Source organism: Leptodactylus fuscus, chromosome 6 (assembly GCF_031893055.1).
Source record: "Leptodactylus fuscus isolate aLepFus1 chromosome 6, aLepFus1.hap2, whole genome shotgun sequence".
In the NCBI taxonomy this organism is placed as follows: Eukaryota; Metazoa; Chordata; class Amphibia; order Anura; family Leptodactylidae; genus Leptodactylus; species Leptodactylus fuscus.
Genome location: NC_134270.1, coordinates 85024592 through 85049603, shown reverse-complemented (window position 1 = coordinate 85049603; position 25012 = coordinate 85024592). Strand labels below are relative to the sequence as shown.

Below are 25012 nucleotides of genomic sequence, written 5' to 3'. Positions count from 1 at the left end.
TTGCCATGGTGGAAAGGATCTTCACTTTTGAGGGGTGCTGTCACTTATCATTTTTCATTTACACTTCAAAACATTGCATCGCTTTGACTATTTTTTTTTAAATGAAGATTGTGAGCCCACAATGTACTTTTTTTTTTTCTCTATCAGTATGTCTTTTTTTATTTTTTTTTGAACATAGGATAGAAATCCATGCAAACACAGGGAGAACATTCAAACTCTTTGCAGATGGTTTTTTGCCCTTGGTGGGATTTGAACATCAAGACCCCAGTGCTGAAAGGCTGCAGTGCTAACCACTGAGCCACCGTGTGGCCCCTTGACTTACTATTTTACAATGCAATCACATATCTGGTGTAAATGATAGTATCTCTATGGTGCCATGGAGGTCATAACCCTCTGATAGCCCCAATCCATTTTTCATGTAGCAGCAAAGTAACAAGAGCAGCAGCAAAATGGTCAAAAGGTGCAAAATTTTTATTTTGTATGATAGTTTTCGTGAGTATGGCCGTTGATAAATTCCTAAGTACTTCCAAAGCTGCCATCAGCTGCCAAATCTTGGGATTATTAAAATTAGTTGCTAGAAACTAGTGAAATTACTCTGGAATATCTGTCTATAGCAATAATATAGCAGTGGTTTTATACAAGTATAGATAGCACAGTTAACCACATACAGTGTTGACCAAAAGTATTGGCACCCCTGCAATTCTGTCAGATAATACTCGTTTTCTTCCAGAAAATGATTGCAAGCACAAACTCTTTGGTATTAATATCTTCATTTATTTTGCTTGCAATGAAAAGACACAAAAGAGAAAAAAAGTCAAATAATTGATCATTTTACACAAAACTCCAAAAATGGGCCGGACAAAAGTACTGGCCCCCTCAGCCTAATACTTGGTAGCACAACCTTTATACAAAATAACTGCGAACAACCGTAATCTTCAGCAATGAGTTTCTTACAATGCGCTGCTGGAATTTTAGACCATTCTTCTTTGGCAAATTGCTCCAGGTCCCTGAGATTTGAAGGGGGCCTTCTCCAAACTGCCATTTTGAGATCTCTCCACAGGTGTTCTATGGGATTCAGATCTGGACTCATTGCTGGCCACTTTAGAAGTCTCCAGTGCTTTCTCTCAAACCATTTTCTAGTGCTTTTTGAATTGTGTTTTGGGTCATTGTCCTGCTGGAAGACCCATGACCTCTGAGGGAGACCCAGCTTTCTCACACTGGGCCCTACATTATGCTGCAAAATTCAGACTTCAGAATGCCATGCACACGGTCAAGCAGTCCAGTGCCAGAGGCAGCAAAGCAACCCAAAAACATCAGGGAACCTCTGTCATGTTTGACTGTAGGGACTGTGTTCTTTTCTTTGAAGGCCTTTTTTTTTTCCTGCAAACTCTTTGTTGATGCCTTTTCCCAAAAAGCTCTACTTTTGTCTCATCTGACCAGAGAACATTCTTCCAAAACATTTTTTTGGCTTTCTCAGGTAAGTTTTGGCAAACTCCAGCCTGGCTTTTTTATGTCTCTGGGTAAGAAGTGGGGTTTTCCTGGGTATCCTACCATACAGTCCCTTTTCATTCAGACACCGACGGATAGTACGGGTTGACACTGTTGTACCCTCGGACTGCAGGGCAGCTTGAACTTGTTTGGATGTTAGTCGAGGTTCTTTATCCACCATCCGCACAATTTTGCGTTGAAATCTCTCGTCAATTTTTCTTTTCCATCCACATCTAGGGAGGTTAGCCACAGTGCCATGGGCTTTAAACTTCTTGATGACACTGCTCACGGTAGACACAGGAACATTCAGGTCTTTGGAGATGGACTTGTAGCCTTGAGATTGCTCATGCTTCCTAACAATTTTGCTTCTCAATTCCTCAGACAGTTCTTTGGTCTTCTTTCTTTTCTCCATGCTCAATGTGGTACACACAAGGACACAGGACAGAGGTTGAGTCAACTTTAATCCATTTCAACTGGCTGTAAGTGTGATTTAGTTATTGCCATCACCTGTTAGGTGCCTCAGGTAAGTAACAGTTGCTGTTAATTACACAAATTAGAGAAGCATCACATGATTTTTCAAACAGTGCCAATACTTTTGTCCACCCCCTTTTTTATGTTTGCTGTGGAATTATATCCAATTTGGCTTTTTGACAATTCTTTTTGTGGTTTTTCATTGAAGACAAATTAAATGAAGATAATAATACCAGAGGATTTGTGATTGCAATCATTTTCTGGAAGAAAATGAGTATTATCTGACAGAATTGCAGGGGTGCCAATACTTTTGGCCAGCACTGTAAATAGCTACTTACTTACAAGCACCAATAAAAGTACTTACGTAGAAGATATTCAGCACTGTCGTGATCATAATCAGTGTCTTCTGGGAAGTGATTTATTTTTACACACACCCCTCTTTTTTGGCCTAAGTATGAGTAAAATTATAAAGGTTATTAGACAAAAACTGTCATATATACAACAAAGGCAATAAATCTAAAGAATGTAACAGTTGAGTGCATATACAATTGTATAGAGCTGCCCAAACTTGAAGGCAGTCTGTTAGCAGAAAAATTGGTAGTAAATTAAAAGGAATTTCTAGAGCTGCTTCTACTCTTTCTAAAGATGACTTTCTTATTCTACATTGTAGCTCTATTTTCATGAAAATAAGAAATTTCATTCTTATTATCTGATAGGGCTTTAGGTAGGTATCTAGACCAAGAATTAATCCTCAGAAGGAGAAAAAAATCCCCTTAAGGCTGGGGCGCCAAGTAGCATCCCGCAGCAAAAAAGTGTTATTGAAAAATTGCCGCGGCAACGAATCTCGGTTTTTCCCACAGCACTTCACAGAAAATCCATACAGATTTCAAATGGGAAACCGACTGCATTTCCGTAGATATAATTGACATGGTGCGGTTTCCAAACTCCGAACTGGTTTTGGAAATCGCAGGGAGTCTGCTGCTCATATTTTTCTGGAAAAAGGGGATGGGATTCATTAAAATCCTATCTACTTTGCTGTGACTGTAAAATAACAGCTTTCCATCATGTGGGGTCCAAGCCTAAATCCCATTTCAGCCAAATTGTATAAGAATAAAATTTTGATTTTCATGAAAATGGAGCTGCAATGCAGAATGAGAAAAGCATCTTTAAAAGTGTAGAAGCAGCTCTACAAAGTGTCCTAGTTTGATAGTGATTTTCTTGCTAACAGACTCCCTTTACTTAAAGGGATCTTATCATTAAAACACAATTTTTTGTGACTAACACGTAGGAATAGCCTTAAGAAAGGCTATTCTTTTCCTACCTTTAGATGTCTTCTCTGCACTGCCGTTCAGTAGAAATCCTGGTTTTCGTCGGTATGCAAATTAATTCTCTCGCAGCACTGGGGGTGGGCCCCAGCACTCAAACAGCACTGGGGGTGTCCACAATGCTGCGAGAGAACTCTCCAGTGCCGCCTCCGTCTTCTTCAGGAACGGCCTCTTCACGTGTCTTGTTACGGCGCTGGGGGTCAAATTTCTAGGCCTTGGGCAGAGCTGACTGTGCATGCCCACAGGCTACAAGAAAATGGCCGCTTACTTACTGTAAAAGCGGCCATTTTTGTTTGTGGCCGCAAGCATGCGCAGTCGGCTCTGCCCGAAGCCTAGAAGTTTGACCCCCAGCGTCGGAAGAAGACGTGTGAAGAGGCCGTTCCTGAAGAAGATGGAGGCGGCGCTGGAGAGTTCTCTCGCAGCATTGGGGACACCCCAGTGCTGAAAGAGAACTCATTTGCATACTGACAAAAACGAGATTTTTACTGAACGGTGGCGCGGAGAAGACATCTAAAGGTAGGATAAGAATAGCGTTTCTTAAGGCTATTCTTACATGTTAGTCACAAAAAAATTGCATTTTAATGATACGATCCCTTTAACTTAGTTTGAATTTTAATGGAAGTTCCATACAAATACATATAGCCAACTCAATGAAATATTTTACTAACAAAATAAAACTTACCACTCATTGACAGAAAATAGACAAATAATATTGTCTTGAAAAGCTGGCCATCTCCGGACACAGATATATACACATGTACAGGCATGAGAAAATGTAAGTAACAACTCATACATAGCTAATTTGCTAGAAGTCTCACAAGTACTCCCCTTTCTTTATACAGTTGTAACAAAGTTAACCCAAACTCCTGCAATTGATTAAAGAGGACCTTTCACGTCCATATAGATGTACAGTATTATATGCCACCAGAAAGCCAAAAGTGCGTTGCAGTCACTGCACTGTCAGCTTTCCTGCGATGAGCCCCGGCGTTGAAGATATCCGTGCTGTTCATTTTGGCATCAATAATTCCACACTATCAGAAGGGTGGACCTTGAAGTCATCACTGGCCTGCAAGGAATGCTGACTTGTCCCCCATCTGTACTCTTCCATGAACTTGTACTCTCAGGGAGGGAATTCCTTGCAGCATGGTGATGACATTGAGGGCTGCTCTTCTGACAGTAGGAAGATATCTTCTGTGATAAGATGTCATACTCCAGCAGGTTACTCTTTTCCTGCACTATGATGTAATATCATGATATCATGGTAATGGCATCCACCCAAAAAGCCAAGCAGCTGCCATCGAGAGCAGGTGTCAGCTGTAAGAAATAGCTAACACTCGCCAGTAACACCCACCATTGGAGCTGAACTTTGATTATGGTGTTAATTCCATATCCATAGATGTTGTGATCAATCTGACTATGGTATCTAAGGGGTTTCCCTTGCACCTGATCCACCCAATGGGTGTTATAACTCCAATACTTCTGTTAAAATAAAAAATAAATAACTCCCTCAAAAATGCCCTTTTTTCCATATAAAATATTTTTTAAATATAAAACAAAAAAAAAACCAGAACAGAATAGAACATAATATAGTTCATGTTCATAACAAACTGTACAAAAAAATAAAACATTAGTTAATCCACATGTTAAATGCTAGAAGTAGCATTTTTTGCCATCTCACCTCAAAAAATGTGGAATAAAAAGTGATCAAAAGCAAAAAATAGTATTAATAAAAAAATACTTTTGCTTGTACAATAAAAAAAATCAAATCACAAAATCTTAAGAATAAAACTGGTTACAGCAGAAAGGGAGTATGTATGCTGTGCGAGCATATACTATATCAGGGTACACCTCAGATTTTGAATTTATGAGGGAAAATACACCAGAACTGACCTTCAGAGTGATGCCCTCCCCACTTGCAGAAGATACTGGGAAAATAGCAGAGAATTTGGCTGAGAATAGCTGGTGCATTCATAGCTGGGAAAATGAATGCTATCTGTATCCCTTGAAAAATTCTTTGAAGGTGCAAATTTCAAAATGGGGTCAATTTAATAAATGTCCTTATGTCCTCCTTATCTCTACTCTGTTTACAATTTTCTACTTTTAATCCCCTTATCTGTCCTCTAGGGGACGCACAGCCTTTGCTATCCGCATAAAAAGGTGTCAGTATACAATCAGTATGTGTATCAGGCCATTTTTAAGTGTCAAACTGAATTCAAACGGACGGATGGCATACTGATGTGTGAACCAAGCCTTAAACAGTTTGGATGGATGCAATAACACTTTTGCACAACCCCTGAAATGCCAGTAAAGTGTTATCAGATGTGTTTTCATTTCTGGAAACTAAATGAATGCAATAGTTAAGGGTTAAAAATGCTAGCTATGCCACTTAATAAATGTCTTGAGGGGGGTAGCTTGCAAAAATGAGGGATTCCACTTTATTGGCATTTCAAGGGCTACACAAAGGTGACATGATAACCATACGTATGTGTGACACTGCTTTCACTCATTCCAGGTGTCAGCATGTGCCAGATAAGGCCTTTCTCAGTATCAATCTGGTGTGGGGGGGAGTGGATTATTTGTCACTTTTCAGGTTTCTCCTTTATCTGTCTTGCACATCTTGAGATGTGTATATCACTAGTTAAGCAATTTTTTAAAAAGAAAACAAAATGATTTTATGATAAATTAACACAAATATATGCTACTGTATCCTATATACTGTATGTCTATGTGTCACCACCTAGTAGGGATGGGGATGTGAATTACAGCCTTTTGCTAGCATGCAGTGATATCCTGATGAATTTATTTAATGAGAAATTTGAGTTCCTAACCAAACAATATTAATTTTTAAGCCATTTTCTGGTAAGGCAAGGTTCACACCTGCGCCTGCTCTCCGCTGGGGGATCCTGTTCCTCATTCTGATAGAAAAACGCAGAGAGAAAAGTACTGCAAGCAGTGCTTTTCTCTCTGCATTTTTTGCCCTTTTTGGTCCGAAACTCAATGAACTCCATTATAATCTATTGGGTCTGCAGGTTTCCGAAGGTAAATGTTTTTTTATGCAGAGTAGATATTTTGTTTGGGGGGTCTCCAAGTGAACCCCCTGAACGGAAACCCGAATGCAGGTGTGAATCTAGCGTAACTGTGATAAAATACTGCACCTTACTTATACTATCTGAATAAACCCTGCTTTAAAAAAAAAAAAAAAAGCAACACATATTTCTGGTATACTGTACCATTATGCTGATTACACCAGTTCAATTAAACAAATTATTTAGTTGTCACCCACTCAGTGCACATCAGATTGCAGTGAGGAGAATGAGAGGAGTAAGGGGCTAGACCCAGCTCTAGGCTTGCTTTTAGTTAGGGAAGAAAAAGGGAGTGTGGAAAGAAAAGTGATATTTTTTGTAAATTGGCAGTTGAGAAACTCTTGGCCATACTGCAGTTACAGCATTAAAACATGCAATTGATTGGGAGGGACAGGAGGTAGAAACATGTAGCCCCAGGCCTCTCTGCTCCATCAACCCCATATATGTTGATTACTTTGGGGGCTGGCCAGGAATTTTTATTTATGGGCTATCCTTTGAATACGCCATTAATATCTGATTAGAGGGGGGCAGCCAGATAAGCTATTCAAGGGTACATCCGGTCCCCGTATTATACACAAAATCGAGCCGGAAGCAGTTGACTTCATGATATAATGGCTGGGCACTGGTACTGCTACTTAGCACCATTGTACACAATGGAAGCTGTCCTGCAGAAACTGATCCCAATACAGAGTTAAAGGGTGGATACTAGGAGACCAATTGGATAAAACCTGCAGGAGTAGCCCGAAGTCATATGGTTTATTATAGTTTGGACCCATGGTATTAGTGCAAATAAAACTATAGCAGGAGACTTTCTATGTTCAAACTCTCTTTTTTGTAGATTGTGAGCCCTATATAGAGCTCACAATGTACATTTTTCCCTATCAGTATGTCTTTTTTGGAATATGGGATGGAAATCCATGCAAACACGGGGAGAACATACAAACTCCTTGCAGATGGTTTTTTGCCCTTGGCGGCATTTGAACACCAGGACTCCAGCGCGGCAAGGCTGCTGTGCTAACCACTGAGCCACCGTGTGGCCCCTGTTCAATGTTAAGTCTCTCAATATTCATAAAGCATTTAATTTCATCGATAAGAAGTGACACTGAGGGTAGTTATGGTTGGTCCAAAACCGTAATAGTGAGCACTCCACTACGAACATAACATGGAACAGTCTAGGGAGGGATTGTTTGGAATTTCCCCTCTTCCCTGTCCCCTCATAGTAATGAAAGAGATATACCCAAATGGAGAGAAATAATTCTTCACTTGTTCCCAAACAGTCTGGACTTTGGCACATGATCACAATTCAGGAAATAGATCAGCGCTCCATTTCTGGCAATTTAGGCAGTGTATGAGCCAGTTTGGGTTCAAAGGTGTAGGAGGTAGGTTGAATGTGTAGATAGACCTATGCATAACATAAAAGTGTCCCTCCACATGTCATTCAAAACTGCTCTACATAAGGAACACCTAACCGGATGTTGTCTCCTGTCCTATAGTTCTCTTGCGCAGGACAGAGAAAAAAAAAAAAAAAAAAATACTTCCTGCCATTAATGAAAGAGTTTATTAACTGTACCCTGTGGAAAGCCTGGAGTTGACCAAAGCAGCAAATGTTTGGAAATAGCGTGTGGAAGATGTAACTTTTGTGTATTGCCTTCCACGAAGCTATCGTGTCTGTACGTATTAGGAATGTATTTACCTGTATGGGAAGAATATGCAAATCTGTGTCCCAAGATGTAAACAGGGAGACAGTGCCTCTGTTATGCTGCCCTCTATGGGAAGCACCCTGAACATCATGCCCGACTTTCCCAGAAGTCTTTACCGCATAATGCGGGGTTATAACCAAATCAATTAGGAACATGGGAAGAATATGCAATTCTGTCTCCCAAGATGCAGTGGAGCAACTATGGCTGTATAAGTCTCCACACGCCTGAAAAGGTGGTTTCTCCTTAAGGAGTGACATTATCCCCATAATCTTTACCTGTATGGGGAGAGTTTACAGGGATCATGAAGGATGCATTCCATGCTCCATAGGTAAACAAATTCCTTCTCCAAATGATAATCTGAGTAAAAAGTGGTGCCTTTCAGCCAATCACATATGTGCCTAGCTATATAAGTTAAGTTATACACTCTTATATTTGCCATATTTATACCTCCAACCTCCTTAGGTACCATCAGTTTGTGGGCATGAATTCTTTGTTTCCTTCCCATCCAGAGGAAAAGTGTAATCACATTGGAAAGTTGCAATTCATCTTTATGTTTTACTAATATGGGGAAGGTCTACGGGAAATACAAGAGTTTGGGAAGCTCATCATCCTGTATAGATGGTTTCTGCCCAACAGGTAGAGGGGGAGGTCATGCCCATGTCTTAGCACCGAGGTTGTTTTAGTGTAAAGTGGAGGCTAATTAAGGTGAAAAATTGAGTCTGAAGTATGTCCTACTTAATTCACAAATATTTTATCCTTTGTATGGTCACTGGCATCCCTAGCAGGTCAGTCAATCTGGATGAAGCTGGCCTAGAGGGCACAAGAAAGAATACCTCACATTTTGGTATATCTAATTTGATTTCTGAGGCTGCACCATAAAAAAACAACTAACCTTGGCCAGGTCTTCTCAGGAGTGAGACTTAAACAACAATATATCATTCACGAAAAAATCTGTCTGTAAAATACCCCCACCTTAATGCCTCTGAAGGTTTGGGAGCATTTCAGGTGTCTGAAAAGGGTTTCCAGGCTTAAATTAAAAAGTTGGGGTGGCAAGCGACAGGAATTTAATAGATGACCCGTAGTGTGTATCCAGGCTGTCCGATTCCTGTGTAATGTGATGATGTAAGAACAAAAGGGGCTCTTAAAGCTCATTATTGCTAACACCTGCTCCAGCCACCCCATATGACCTTATCAAATGCACTTTCAGCATTGAGGGTGACCGTTGCAGGCGAACCCTCCAAACTGTTTCTCATCACATCAAGTGCCAGCAGTATCCAGTGTTCATTGGTTCCAGCAGATCTCCCTTTAATGAATCCCACCTGACTTGGTGCTATCAATGATTGCATCACCTCAGTTAAAGGGATCCTATCATTTAAGCTGAATTTTTTCTGCCTATCACGTAGGAATAGCCTTAAGAAAGGCTATTCGTCTTCTACCTTTAGATGTCTTCTCCATCGGTTAAAATCCCATTTTTCGCCGGTATGCAAATGAGTTCTCTTGCAGCACTGGGGGAGGTCCCCAGTGCTCAAACAGCACTGGGGGCGTCCCCAATGCTGCAAGAGAACTCTCCAGCGCCACCTCCATCTTCTTCAGGAACAGTGTCTTGAAACGTCTTCTTCCAGGGGTTAGCTTCAAACTTCTAGGCCTTGGGCCTAGGGCAAAGCCGACTGCACATGCCCACTGGTCACAAGAAAATGGCCACTTACACATTATTGTAGTGGTCGGAAGAAGACGCGAAGACCCATTCCTGAAGAAGATGGAGGCTGCGCTCGAGAGTTCTCTCACAGCATTGGGGACACCCCCAGTGCTGTTTGAGTGCTGGGACCCACCCCCAGTGCTGCGAGATAACTCATTTGCATACCGACAAAAACCGGATTATATACCGAATGGTGCAGTGGAGAAGACATCTCAAAGTAGAAGACGAATAGTTTTCTTAAGGCTATTCCTACATGGTACCCAGAAAGAAATGAGTTTTAATGATAGGATCCCTTTAAAGAGATTACACAGCAAAAATTTGCAATGATTGTAAATCTAAATCAAATTGGGAGTTTTTAAAGGAAACTGATGGTGTAATACTTAAGAAGGATTAAAATACATACCGTATTTTTCGGACTATAAGACGCACTTTTTTCCCCCAAAATTTTGTTCTGAAGGTGGCGCCTGGCACCCGCTGTAATAGAGAGGCGGAAGCCGGCAAGTGATAGACGCCATTACAGGTGCCGGGGCCTGAGACATCGCTCCTCTGCCCTGCATGAAGCCAGCAGCGGGAGGAGTGATGCTATTCCGCTCCTCCGTCCCCCCGCCGCTGGCTTCATGCAGGGCAGGGCAGCGATGTCTCAGGCCCTGGCGTCTATCCCTCCCCGGCATCCGCCTCTCTAGTACAGCGGATGCCGGGTCAGTATCCGTGGCCCCTTCTCCCCCGGGGCCGGTCCCCACCGGCCCCGTACCTGTGAGGTTGCAGGCCAGCTCCTGCGCGGCGATATCGCAGGAGCCGACCTGTTCGGGTGACAGCCGGGAGCCTAATGAGGCTCCCAGGCCTGTCACTGCTGTATTAGTATTGCGGCTGGTCTCTATGACCAGCCGTAATACTAATAGACAGAATGTCCCATAGACGGCAATACAGTTGTATTGCCGTCTATGGGACTTGCGATCAAGCGACCGCAGGCTCAAGCCCCCGGGGGGGAATAAAATAGTAAAAAAAAAAAAAAAAAAAAGCTTTAAAAATATGAAATAAATAAAAGTTCTAAATCATCTCCTGTTTTTTTTTTCAATACAAGGTGATCTAAGCAATAGATATCCCCCAAAATGGTATAACTAAAAAGTACAGCTGGCCCCGCAAAAAAAACGCCCTATACATCCCCGTACAGCTGCAGGGTCACCTGTCAATGTGGCCTTGCAGCTGTTGCAAAACTACAACTCCCATATATTAAATATTTTACCAGTTTTTGCTTCAAAATTTTTTTCCCCTATTTTCCTCCTCTAAAACCTAGGTGCGTCTTATAGTCCGAAAAATACGGTAATAATAGTCTAACCCATCTCACAGCAAGCAAAACAAAAATAAATTCTTATTTTAGAAAATAAAAGGAGTTCCTTTTTATAACACATTTTGTCAGACCGGGTCCGGCTGTGAGTGGTGGTGAGTGTTTTATGCTCTCTGCCGCGAAACCGTTTTTTTAAAATCGGACACAGAGTACTGCATGTCCGACTCTGTGTATCAGCAAATTGCAATTAGATGAGCTCTTTGTCCTGCTGGCACTGAGTACGTAAGCCATCACTTGTCCTATCTCACAGGTCTGTGATTATAGCAACTCTCTGTACACAATGGGAGGAATAAGTTCACATAGCAGGCAAACAAAGCAGTATTTCTAAAGCAATATATTTAGGAAAAGTCTCTTGAGTTTACATAAGCTACCATTATAGATAGGATTCTTAAGATGGGACAACCCCTTTAAGAAACAGCCGCATGCAGCAATGCGGTTTGGACGCTGGTGATTTCACTTAGCAAAATGAAGCATTGGTTATTGTGTGCTGTATCTTACTAGGTTTGCCATAACTCAATAACAAGGATCAGTGAATAATCAATCAATGCTGCTTTACACTAAAATACAGTATGTTTCATGGTATGTTTAAGATAACAGTGTGATAACAACTCTCTAAGTTACACACCAATAGAAAGGGAAATAATACTACCTTCCAAGCAGCAAATTCTCCAGAGACCAGAATGCGTCAATCCTCCAGGGTCTTTCTTATCTTTCTGTGGTGTTTCTTCACTTGATATATTAGTGGTATTACAAATGAAGGCTCTGGCATACAGCCAGTAATCTGTTCCTATTGCAATTGTCATGAGCCCAAATGCAGCAAAAGCTCCTACCGTAGTCAGAAGAATCTGAACCCCTTTCTCACACCACACCATTCTGCCCTCATTCCACCTCTTCCACGACTCCAGGGTGACAGATCGGTTGGTTCCCAATTCACACAAGAATTAGTTTTGAGTAGAAGAAGATCAGCGTCTTCTTCTTTGGTCAAAGTTGTGCTCTTTGGTTGGTACTACCTTCTTCTGGTCTTCTTTTCCCTTAGGCCTTCAATGTCAGAAGGAGCTCAAATGCTTTTGCCAAAGGACAAGAAAAGCCACTGAATCGCTCAGGACTATCTTTTCAAAAAGCCTCAAGTTGTGTTCCATTGACTGTCTAGGCTCAGATCCGTATGTTTCAGTGTCAAATTTTAAGATATTCCTGTTGCATCACTAGGACCTGTATGGGACATAGAAAGAAATATTGTCATTGTACACAGTTGATCCGCCTACATTCAAAATGTTGATGTATGGTCTTTGAAGTAGACATACAGTACAGACCAAAAGTTTGGACACACCTTCTCATTCATAGAGTTTTCTGTATTTTCATGACTGAAAATTGTAAATTCACACTGAAGGCATCAAAACTATGAATTAACATGTGGAATTATATACTTATCAAAAAAGTGTGAAACAACTGAAAATATGTCTTATATTCTAGGTTCTTCAAAGTAGCCACCTCTTGCTTTGATTACTGCTTTGCACACTCTTGGCATTCTCTTGATGAGCTTCAAGAGGTAGTCACCAGAAATGGTTTTCACTTCACAGATGTGCCCTGTCAGTTTTAATAAGTGGGATGCCATTTGATAAATATACCTTGGTATCAAACATTAAATCAACAAAAAGGTATTAACTATAAATTCATAAAACATTAATGAAATTAATGTACTATATTAATATTTTATAAACAACTACAAAAAATTAAACAGGTTCTCCCATCTCAGTCTTTCAGCCATGCTGCATGCAGTGTCTGCAGCTAGTCATTCAGCAAAGCTGATATCTTCTCCCTATACTGTGCCAGCATCCTTATAACTGCATTTCACTGTTTCTTATATTGTGCCATCTCAGAAACCTGTCTAAGAACAAACACTATTACATTTACTTAAATGGTCACTAACTTTACAGACAATTTAGACTCATTTAATGAGCAGGTGATTATGACCAAAAATGTAATGCACTTTATTTAAAATGTTGCTGTTTTCTGCATGAAAAATCTTTCCAAAATTCCTGCCACTCTGCGGCTCTACCCTAGTTATTTTGCTTTTCACTCCCTATTACTAGGGAAGTTCCATTCATAGATACCATTATAAAATCAAGATGATTTCACAGTGAATGGAGAAGGGTCTGTTCACTCTTCACACATTGAAAGGAGATGGTAGGTACTGTTTTTTTTCACAGCCTCCTCAAAGGTCTGTAAACAGCGTTCTGTTCACACTGGACTGAACATTTTGCACATTAAACAGTTTACAAGGTAAGTAAAGTCCCCGTATGCACTTGTGTCTACTTCTGGCTGCTTGTGTTATCGCTAATGGAGAGCTAATCATAGAGCATTAGCAATAACCCCTTAGTGACCAGCCTGTTTTGGACCTTAATGACCAAGCCAAATTTTGGAAATTTGCCCTGTGTGACTTTATCAGTGAATAATTCTGTAACAGTATTAGGCATCCGTATTAAAGGCAGTTTTTTTGCACACAAGGCATGAAAATGAAGAAAAACACCCCAAAATAATGACCTAATTTCTCCTGTGTTCAAAAATGTACACTTTGTGGCCTTAATTCTATGTACGGACGCACAGTAGGGCCCAAAAAGATGGGAGCACCAACTGGATTTCAAGACACAAATTTTGCTTGCAGATATTTTAGGCTCAATGCACATTCAAACAAGATTTGAGTTACCAAAACAATTGAAAACCCCAATAAATGACCCCATCTTATAAACTAGACCCCTAGTTTAGTGACTATTTTGACCCTATAGCCGTTTCACAGATTTTACTAACTTTAGGATGTGTAGGTTAAAAATTACTAAAATGTCCCTTTATCCCCAAAGTTTTCATTTTCACAAGGGGTTAAAAGAGAAAAAGCCCCCCACAGTTTGTTACACAATTTCTCCTGAACATGGCAATACCCCATATGTGGCCATAATCTGCTGCATGGGTACATAGAGGGGCTCAGAATGGAAAGAGCACTATTTGTGTTTTGGAGGGCAGATGTGGCTGGAATAGTTTTCTGGTGCTAAGTCACATTTGCAGAGCCCCTAAAGTACCAATACAATGGAAACACCTCAAATTGACCCCATTTTAATAACTACACCCATCAAAGAATGTATCAAGGTGTATTATCATTTTGAGCCTAAAAATGCTTCCCAAAAATTAATGTACAAAATAACATTTGAAATTTTGAAAGAAATATGCCATTTCGATGTCCAATATGTTGCACCCACTTTGTGTTGTCAGAGACCTGAACTCCTAAAACTATTAAGGGGCCATCCCGAGGGACAAAAAATTATATATGTGGGTGTAAACTGCTGCTTGGGCACACAGCAGGGCCCAGAAGGGAAGGAGCACTCCGCTTTTTAGCTTTTGGGGTACAGATTTAGAGGGGCCCTCTGGGCGCCATGATGTTTTTGCAGAGCCCTGGAGGTGCCAGTAAACTGGAATTCCCCAAGAATTGACCCCATTTTGTAAGGGCAATTTTAGGGTCTCTGCAAATGTGACATGGTGTCCAAACATCAACAATCTAAATCTGCACTCCAAAAGCACATATCGCTCCTTCACATCTGCGCCCTGCTGTGTATCCAAATGGCACTGTATGCCCACATGTATGACACTGGTGTACCCGGGATAACGGACTTAATGCCATATGTGGGTAGAATCAGCTGTTTGGGCACAGCCGGGCACAGAAGGGAAGGAGCACTATTTTGTTTTTTGGAGCACAGTTTGGTTTTTGGACGTCACTTTTGCAAAGCCCCAGAATTGTCAATAAAGTGGAATCCGCAGACATGTCACCCTATTTTGGACACTACCCCACTGATGGGATTTATCAGACGGTGTAGCGAGCGTTTTTAACCCTTGAGTGTTGCATTTATTTAGTTTCCAGAAATGAAATTGCAGCTGATAATGAGAAGTTAAAAATAAAATTTTTCCAGAGATTCGCCATTTTAGTGCCTAATATGTTGTGCCCAACTTATGTCAGCAGAAATACACACTCCAAAAACTGGTAAGCGGGTATCCCGGGCACAACTGCTTTTAGAGCGTTCATCTCTGATACAAGGCAGACACAACATATTACGCACTAAAATGACGTATTCCTGGAAAAATGGTCATTTTCACCTTTCACAATTAGCTTCGTATTCATTTATGAATAATAAGTTATAGCAACAGTTGGGGGTTAAAAATGCTCTTTGTACCCCTGGATACATCCTTCAGGGGTGTAGTTTCCAATATAAGGTCACATATCAGGGGATTCCACTTTACTGGCGTTTCAGCTCAGCAAAAGTGTCATGGTATCCAAAAACCAAACCGTCTGTGCTCCAAAAACCCAATAACCCCTCTTCCCTTTTGTGTCCGGCTGTGCCCTAATATCAGTTTATACCCACATATGAAATAACATACGGTATCCCAGGTACACCAGTGTCATACATGTGGCATAAACTGCAGTTTGGGCACACAGTAGGGCGCAAAAGGGAAGGAGCGCTATGTGGCTTTTGGAGTACAGATTCAGATGTTTGGTATCTGGACGCCATGGCATGTTTGTAGAGCCTGTAAGGTAACAGAAAAGTGGGTTCCCCAAAGGAGTGACCCCATTTTGAAAGCTGCACCCCTCAAAGAATTTATCAGGGGGTGTAGTGAGTATTAGTATCCCGGATGTGACTGCAAAGCGAATGGCGAAGAGGAAATACAGTCCTATGAAAAAGTTTGGGCACCCCTATTAATCTTAATCATTTTTAGTTCTAAATATTTTGGTGTTTATAACAGCCATTTCAGTTTGATATATCTAATAACTGATGGACACAGTAATATTTCAGGATTGAAATGAGGTTTATTGTACTAACAGAAAATGTGCAATATGCATTAAACCAAAATTTGACCGGTGCAAAAGTATGGGCACCTCAACAGAAAAGTGACATTAATATTTAGTAGATCCTCCTTTTGCAAAGATAACAGCCTCTAGTCGCTTCCTGTAGCTTTTAATCAGTTCCTGGATCCTGGATAAAGGTATTTTGGACAAACAATTCAAGTTCAGTTAAGTTAGATGGTCGCCGAGCATGGACAGCCCGCTTCCAATCATCCCACAGATGTTCAATGATATTCAGGTCTGGGGACTGGGATGGCCATTCCAGAACATTGTAATTGTTCCTCTGCATGAATGCCTGAGGATTTGGAGCAGTGTTTTGGATCATTGTCTTGCTGAAATATCCATCCCTGGCGTAACTTCAACTTCGTCACTGATTCTTGAACATTATTCTCAAGAATCTGCTGATACTGAGTGGAATCCATGCGACTCTCAACTTTAACAAGATTCCCGATGCCGGCATTGGCCACACAGCCCCAAAGCATGATGGAACCTCCACCAAATTTTACAGTGGGTAGCATGTGTTTTTCTTGGAATGCTGTTTCTTTTTGGACGCCATGCATAACACATTTTTTTATAACCAAACAACTCAATTTTTGTTTCCAAAATGAAGCTGCCTTGTCCAAATGTGCTTTTTCATACCTCAGGCAACTCTATTTGTGGCGTACGTGCAGAAACGGCTTCTTTCTCATCACTCTCCCATACAGCTTCAATTTGTGCAAAGTGCGCTGTATAGTTGACCGATGCACAGTGACACCATCTGCAGCAAGATGATGCTGTAGCTCTTTGGAGGTGGTCTGTGGATTGTCCTTGACTGTTCTCACCATTCTTCTTCTCTGCCTTTCTGATATTTTTCTTGGCCTGCCACTTCTGGGCTTAACAAGAACTGTCCCTGTGGTCTTCCATTTCCTTACTATGTTCCTCACAGTGGAAAGTATAGTATAGTATAATATAGTATATCCATCATCATATGGTTCTACATATTTCACTTTCATATTTGTCAACATGGAGCTTTGGGAGCCACATATGCTTATATATGTTGCAAATAACATCAGCTACTGTGTATTTCCTCCATAATCTGACTTGGTCAGCGATTATTTCCATGTTTACACTGCCCCTCGATTCAGCGGGTAACACTCCTCGTTCGAGGTTGTTCAACCTCCAATGTTATGGGACGAACGGTCCTATGGTTTAATGCGCATGCGCCTTGAATCAATCTTCGCGCATGCGCATATGTATTATTCCGGACGCCGCGAACACGCGGCTCCCGACAACATGTGCATCGGCGGTTTGGCGCGTGACGTCCTTTCCTGCCATACACATCATGGCCTTCAGCCCTTTATAAACCTGAATATGCCCTAATAGAATGAGCAAACTGTCCACAGTGGCGGGGTAAGTCTGTCTCTCTTCAATATACCGGTTTTATCCATGAATTTGTTGTGTCTGAACATAGGTAAATAGGCTATTTTTGTCTAACAGCAGTATGGTTCTAATTAATTGGAGACATGTACTATGTTTATCAGGTCACATAGGAGTAGTGATGTTGGGAGTTCAACTTCTTGGCATATGTGCCTGTATATATTTTTAACTATATGGATGAGGGTCTTGTACCTTACATCATTTTTTAGTTTTTTAGTTTATTTATTAATCTATTTATGTATTTATTTCATTGATTCGTCTTGTTGCAAAGAATTTTTATACAATGTATTTTGACAAGAGGTTCTGTTATATGCTCTTTTATACTTTTATGAAGTTGATGTAAATTTTTGGAAATTTTTGTCTGGAGTTTTTGTTTAATATGTCAAATGTAATTGTGAACATTCATTTTTTAAGATTGTTATTGCACTTGAAAAAGGGCTGTTTGCCCGGAACGCGTGGTGCCAAATAAAGTTGCCTTCCATTTTCCAAATAAACTGGGTGAGCGCTGATTTTCTGCCTGTCCTCCGCGAGGCTGGTCCCTTCTCCTACTCACAGTGGAAACTGACAGGTTAAATCTCTGAGACAACTTTTTGTATCCTTCCCCTGAACAACTATGTTGAACAATCTTTGTTTTCAGATCATTTGAGAGTTGTTTTGAGTAGCCCATGATGCCACTCTTCAGAGGAGATTCAAATAGGAGATCAACTTGCAATTGGCCACCTTAAATACCTTTTCTTATGATTGGATACATCTGACTATGAAGTTCAAAGCTCACTGAGGTTACAAAACCAATTTTGTGCTTCAGTAAGTCAGTAAAAAGTAGTTAGGGGAATTCAAATCAATAAAATGATAAGGGTGCCCATACTTTTGCACCGGTCAAATTTTGGTTTAATGCATATTGCACATTTTCTGTTAGTACAATAAACCTCATTTCAATCCTGAAATATTACTGTGTCCATCAGTTATTAGATATATCAAACTGAAATGGCTGTTGCAAACACCAAAATATTTAGAACAAAAAATGATTAAGATTAATAGGGGTGCCCAAACTTTTTCATAGGACTGTATGTAAGCTGTGCGGAGGACATTGGGAACACCAAATTCCCTACTATGTCCCAGTAGCTCCTATGATTGGGGGAGTCACTCTGGGGGTCACTTTGGGGGTCATTTCTGGTGTCTGTATCCTCATAAGCTCTAAATCTGGGGTGTCCCCTGATATATTCTCACACAGTTTATACATTCCCTTCCTGCCGCAGCCAGTTGTGTTCTAATGATTTGGCGATTTTTGCGGGTTTTTGTCTTCACATTGTATAAGATATATTTTCTTTATTTTTCTGGTGATGCGGCCATATAAGGGCTTGTTGTTTGTGGGATGCGATGTATTTTGTAATGACACCATTTTTGGGTGCCTATAATCTACTGAATACATTTTATTAACTCCTTTTTTGCTGGATTTAAAAAAATAAAATCAGTTCTGGCATTGCATTTTACCTTTTAAATTTTTCGCCATGCAGCGTACAGTATAAGTAACATGTGGCCTTTATTCTGCGGGTCGGTACGGTTACGGCGATACCTCATTTATGTTATTTTTTTATGCGATAATAATTCTGCAGAACAAAAACACATTTGGGGACATAAATCAGTGTTTTTTGCATCGCCATCTTCTGAGAGGCGTAACATTTTTATTTTTCGGTTGACAATGTTTGCTTGGGGTTTATTTTTTGCGGGACAACCTGCGCTTTTTATTGGTACTGTTGTGGAGTGTAGATGACTTTTTGATCACTTTTTATAGTATATTTTCTAAGGTGAGATGGCGAAAAATCACTAATTCCGGCGGGTTTTTTCCGGGGGGGTTTTCTGACGTTTACCGTATACATTAAATATTATTTCAGTTTTATTGTACAGATTGTTACGGTCATGATGATACCAAATATGCATTGTTTTATAAATTTTTAGGGTTTTTTTACATAGAAAAAAGGGGATTTTTGGGGCTTTATAACAGAGGCATCGCTTGACTTCCTTTAGTACCCGGCAGGATCAACCAGGTAACGGAGGGGCTCAGGCAGTCTGAGGTCACTGGCCAGACCCCAGACTGCATGTTTTGCATATTGGAACCCCCTGATCCTGCCGCAGGGGGTGCCTGCCGCGGCACCATCACGGAACCACTTCAGTGATCATGTTTGATCACGGAACTGAAGGGGTTAAAAAAAAACATCGGAGACCCCTCCGATGGGGGTTTATGGAGCAGGTCTTAGCTGTTAGATACAGCTACGATCTGCTCCAATTACGTCTGCACTGACAGGGAATCCTTCCCTGACTGCCCAATGTAGTTTTCATATAGGGCAGTCAGATAGGACCTGTCAGTGCTGACGTAGTTTTCCTATGGGCCGGTCGTTAAGGGGTTAAAGTGTAACTCCCATTTAGTCATTTCTTTCTGTTAGTGTGTCTTGGGGTGTTTGGTGACTATTTTTGTACTATACTTTATTAACCTAACTTCCTTTTTATTATAAAACAGTCTGTAACATTCTCCATAGCAACCTAAGTGAGCTGTGACTAAGGAAAACCCATACACAGTTGTATCGTGAATATGCAGAGCTGAAGCATTTACCATAGAGGGTAATAGTCATTTCAAATAGCTATATCTTTGGTTTTATACCACCTAGAAAAATGGTTCTGGTATCATAAGAAAGCTGAACATGAGCTTATTTTCTGACAATGTCCTTAGCCTCATCTTCTCAGTCTTTCCTAACTGTAGTTCATTTGTTTGGTCAGTATAGACTTATATCATATTACAATACTTACATTAGAAAACTCTTAATCATGAATAGGTTGTTACCAACTTCAGTAATAGAAGAACTAAAATCACTTTTCATTTGTCTGGATCTCTCAGTGTATTAGTGTATCATTACTCTCAATTATACGCTTAAGGCTGAGGCTCCAAATTGCGGAAAAACAGTTTGTTTGTTTTTTTAATTCTGCTGCAAACAATGGCAATAAATGGTATGGGAAATACAGTATATAGGAAGTACTTATATGAGTGATAGAAGCAGAATGCAGAACAATAGGAAAAATGGAATAGAGTACAGTACAGGAGAATAGTAGACAAAATATAGAGGCGGAATAAGGACAATATGAATGAGAAGAAAGAGATAGAATACAGAAGATAGATTCAGAATATAGGAGAATAGGAGACAGGACAGAGACAGAATACAGGAGAATAGTAGATGTTATGGGTAGAATACAGGAGAATAGGAAAGAGGAGAAAGAGGCAGAATATAGAAGAATATGAGACAAGAGAAAATAGAGAAAAACAGGAGAATAGTAGGAGATAGAGTTATAATATAGAATACAGATAGAAGAAGAGAGACAAAATACAGGGGATATAGGTAGAATATAGGAGACAGGAGAAGAGAGCTAAAGTACAGGAGATGTAGGTAGAATATAAGAGACAGGGGATAGAGGCAGAATATAGGAGCGTAAGAGAAAAGAGGCAGAACACAGGAGAATAAGAGATAGAGGAGGCAAATCACAGGAAGCAGGAAAATGTAGCCATTGAAAAAAAAATAGGATAAAGTCATTGGCTGGCTAAATCAGGTAACCTCGGATTTATAAGAATAGTGTCAGCCATATTCGTGTCAGATGCGGTTTGCTGAGACAGGGAGAGACATACTACTAAAGGTCAGATAGCGATTTTAGCTTCTGCTAGGCAGGAGAACTAAAAACCAACAGCTCTTTTCAGAGCTACACTGCAGGAAGAGTGTATATACACCTCCAGTATATACACTCAACCTGCCAAAATTTCACAAAAGCCCTTTTTAGGGCTCAAATTCCTTACAACTGGTATACATTCTGTCTCATAGGGGTGAGAAGAAAGCTGTATACTGTCATCACCTGTATACATCTGAAAATGCGTCAGGGTAGCACAAAGGGACGAGGACGTGGAAATCCAGCTGGGGATCCAGGCTGCAGTCGAGCTACTGCGGATCCAATGGCTACTGGAGAGGGGCAGCCAGCAGTGCCCTCATCCACAACGTCAAGCAGGGAGCAGGGTACCACGCTGGCGAGGCCCGAGAACCAGGAACCGATGTTAAAGTGGATAGCGGATATTGTTTCCAGCGGCATTTGCACCAGCCAGTCAGCCACTACCTCCAGGCGTGTAGCAACACAAGAGTCTGCCGCTCCTGGCGATGTGGCTGTGGACCCGCAACCAGCATGTCCCGCTCCCAGTGCTAATGACGAGACACAGTTCCATGTTTCTGTGCCAGCTCACAAGTTCCTCGTCCTCCACCTCCTTCTCCTCCACCACCACCACCATTACCGTTGAAAACCAATTAAAAACACCCCATTAAGGCTCACCCCAAGGGTCTTACAAATAATTTTTTATGGCTCACCCAAAGGGCCTTACAAATAATTTTTTAGGGCTCATCCCAAGGGCTAAAACTCTGCTGGTTAAAGGCTCAACTCACCCCAAGGGCCAAATACACTGCAAGTTAAAAGCTCAATTCACCTCAAGGGCCAAAAACACTGCTGGTACAAGGCTCAACTTACCACAAGGGCCAAAAACTAAAACACTGCTGGTACAAGGCTCAACTCACCCCAAGGGCCAAAAACACTGCTGGTTAAAGGCTCAATTCACCCCAAGGGCCAAAAACACTGCTGGTTAAAGGCTCAATTCACCCCAAGGGCCAAAAACACTGCTGGTTAAAGGCTCAATTCACCCCAAGGGCCAAAAACACTGCTGGTTAAAGGCTCAATTCACCCAAAGGGCCAAAAACTCTGCTGCTACAAGGCTCAACTCATCCCAAGGGCCTGAAAAGTAAATTTATGTATGGCTCAGCTCAAGGGCCTCCCTAACTTAATTTGGAAGGGCTCACCTCAAGGGCCAGAAAAGTAATTTTTGGAGGTCTCACCATATCACACACACATAAACAATGACAGTTAAAGGGATTCTACCATTAAAAAACTTTTTTTTCTAGATAACACGTTGGTATAGCCTTTAGAAAGGCTATTCATCTCCTACCTTTGGAAGTGCTCTTCGCCGCGCCGTTCGTTCGAAATACTGGTTTGTACCAGTATGCTAATTAGTTCTCTCGCAGCGATGGGGGTGTCCCCCAACGCAGGAGATGCGATGGGGGCGTCCCCATTGCTGCTCGAAAACCTACTCCAGCGCCGCCTCTGTCTTCTTCTGCATCCTTCCCTTCCTTCTTCGGCTGGACGTCGGACGCCTGCACAGTACGCTCTGTTCTGCAAACAAAATGTACTTTCCAAAAAACTGCAAGATGTGAGGAGTTCAAACTTACCACAAGTGTATATATTTACAGGTGCAAGTGTTAAAGAACCGCCAAAATCGCAGAAATGCGCCATCCCATTTTGTGCATGCAAATTAAATAGGAATTTACATAAAAATATTATTTTCCATCCCCCTATAAAAATTTTAGCAATCTATACGTTCATCTCTAGTGATAGTCGTTACTACTATTATTTTAGCGTGTAACGGATAATACGAGAGACATATTTTACTCTAGAAAGTTCAGGTATCCACGACTTTGTGTATATGTTGTGTAAGTGTTTGGTGCGACTTTTTTTTGGCACTGCAACCTGGACAATGGTAAATGTCTGGGTCACAGCGCCAATAAACTTTCTGGTTATGTTTAGAGGGTATTACATAAGAATACCCCACTAGTAAAGCTCAGGGGGAAATTACATTATATCTGTATGTGACAATCAGAGCGCGGAAGTATAGTATGCGCTCTGATTGGCAGGAGAAGGGTTAATAGATACAGAAAAGTCCCTGCCAACCCCCTCCTGGTGTCACATACAGGTTAGCACAGAAAATGATGATAATTCATTATGACTGTGCACACTGCAAACTGCTCCTACCCTCTCCCCTTCTGCTACAATTTAGCTAATGCTTCCGAGACAAGAGGGGGGGACACTTTAAAGCCCTATATTTCTGGGCTGCATTAAGATATCTTGATGCTTTAAAATTTATTTTAAAGAGGAGAATCTCATCTTTAAAATGATACCAAGCAATTGATTATAGAACTTAAAGTTTTGGAGCGATTCACTGTTGAAATGCAGTCGGGAATTGAGATCTGTAGTTGGCTCTCAATGCCAAATAACGTTTTCAACTGTGAATCGCTGTAAAACTATAAACTCTATCATGAAGTCCTTGCTATCATTTTAAAGATGAGATTATCATCTTTAAAATGAATTTTAAAGCACCAAGATATGGTCAGGCAGTCCAGAGATATCGGCATTAGTAGGGAGGACGTATTAGCTACGTTCTCCGCTACTGAAGTGCCACCCTGGGAGGACGTAGAGCTGATGTCCTCGGCAGGGAATGGGTTAAGGCACCAGACCGCCGCTGGCTATTCAGTTGTACTTGTGTCCTGTTAGTAACCGTTCCTCCTGTCCTGTTTGCCTGTGCTCTGCCCTTCTTCCTCTGACCCTACCTTTGCCTCCTGATTTTATACTGTGCCTGCTCCTATTTATGACCCCGGCTTGCCTTTAGACCTCTGCTTCCTGAATACCGATTTTGTACTGCTCCACTGCTCCTGTTTCCGACTCGACCTGCCTGATGTTCCCTTTGGATTTCCCAATGTACTGCGTTGCCCTCTTGTTGACGACCCAGATCGTACTTCTACAATTTGACTCTCTGCTGCCACCTTCTGACCACCCACCACAGCCTTCTGGATCCTTGGACCTGCACCGCTACCCGAAACATCTGCTGGTAGGAGATCTCAGAGTCTGGTTTACAGTGATTTGTGGTGCGCTGTGTGTTTGGTGTTTCCTGACCTGTACCGCTCTGCCCACCAGTGCTGCCAAGTCCATCACCACCATTTGGGGCTCTGGTGAACACCATTGTTGGGTTGGAGTTTGAGCAGCCCGGGGGGTGTTGGACACACAGCGCCGTGTTACCCATTTTGATCTGTGTATCTAGCACTAGTTTTCAGTTTTGGTTCAGATCTGCCTCTGTTATTCTAACACTGCTCTTTTGTTTTAAATTGTTATTCCTGGAAAAAAAAAAACCTTTAATTGATACAATTTTGAAGGACCCTTTCCGCTGAAATAGAACCCCAGTAAAGAATACAAAAACATTTGTAAGAGCAAACGCTAAACAGTTTACTGATAATGTATCTGATTCCTGTAAAACATGATAAATAGCTCTGCTCAAACAAGAGGAACAAATAGATCAAGATACTGTCACTGGTTGCATTTTGCATCCAATTTGCTACTTTATAGCACTAATTAGCAAAGAACATTGGATTTTCAATAAAGTGAAAGCAGCGTAGCCTATCTTTCACTGCTATTTTAAACTTGTTTCTACAGACACATTTGATAGTGGCTCGATCTTAAAGCTGTTCATTGGCGAATCGATGTACTACATAAGAAAGTAAACCCGTTTACTGTATAGCTCGATTTTTCATACCTTTATACACCATGTTTCAAATTATGATGCATATTATATTTTATATAATGTTCAAATTTTCGACAGAGTATAAATCAAATTATATTGGACAAACCTCCCAATGAAAACCTTTTTTTTCACAAATTAAAAAAATCTAATTTGAATAAGCCTTTGTCCTTCACTCCTCAATCAGCA

At 41.0% G+C, this 25012-nt stretch overlaps 1 protein-coding gene across 1 annotated transcript in view; it reads right to left on the bottom strand.

Moving 5' to 3' along the window:
- The window catches only part of CACNG8 (calcium voltage-gated channel auxiliary subunit gamma 8), a 124144-nt gene that overhangs the window by 38681 nt on the left and 60451 nt on the right, over positions 1-25012 (bottom strand). The window contains exons 2-3 of the mRNA XM_075276798.1: positions 11758-12317; positions 2324-2407 (exon numbers count right to left, since the gene is read on the bottom strand). Coding sequence (XP_075132899.1) covers positions 2324-2407; positions 11758-11980 — 307 coding nt within the window. The 5' untranslated portion in view covers positions 11981-12317. The remainder of the gene's footprint in view (positions 1-2323; positions 2408-11757; positions 12318-25012) is intronic.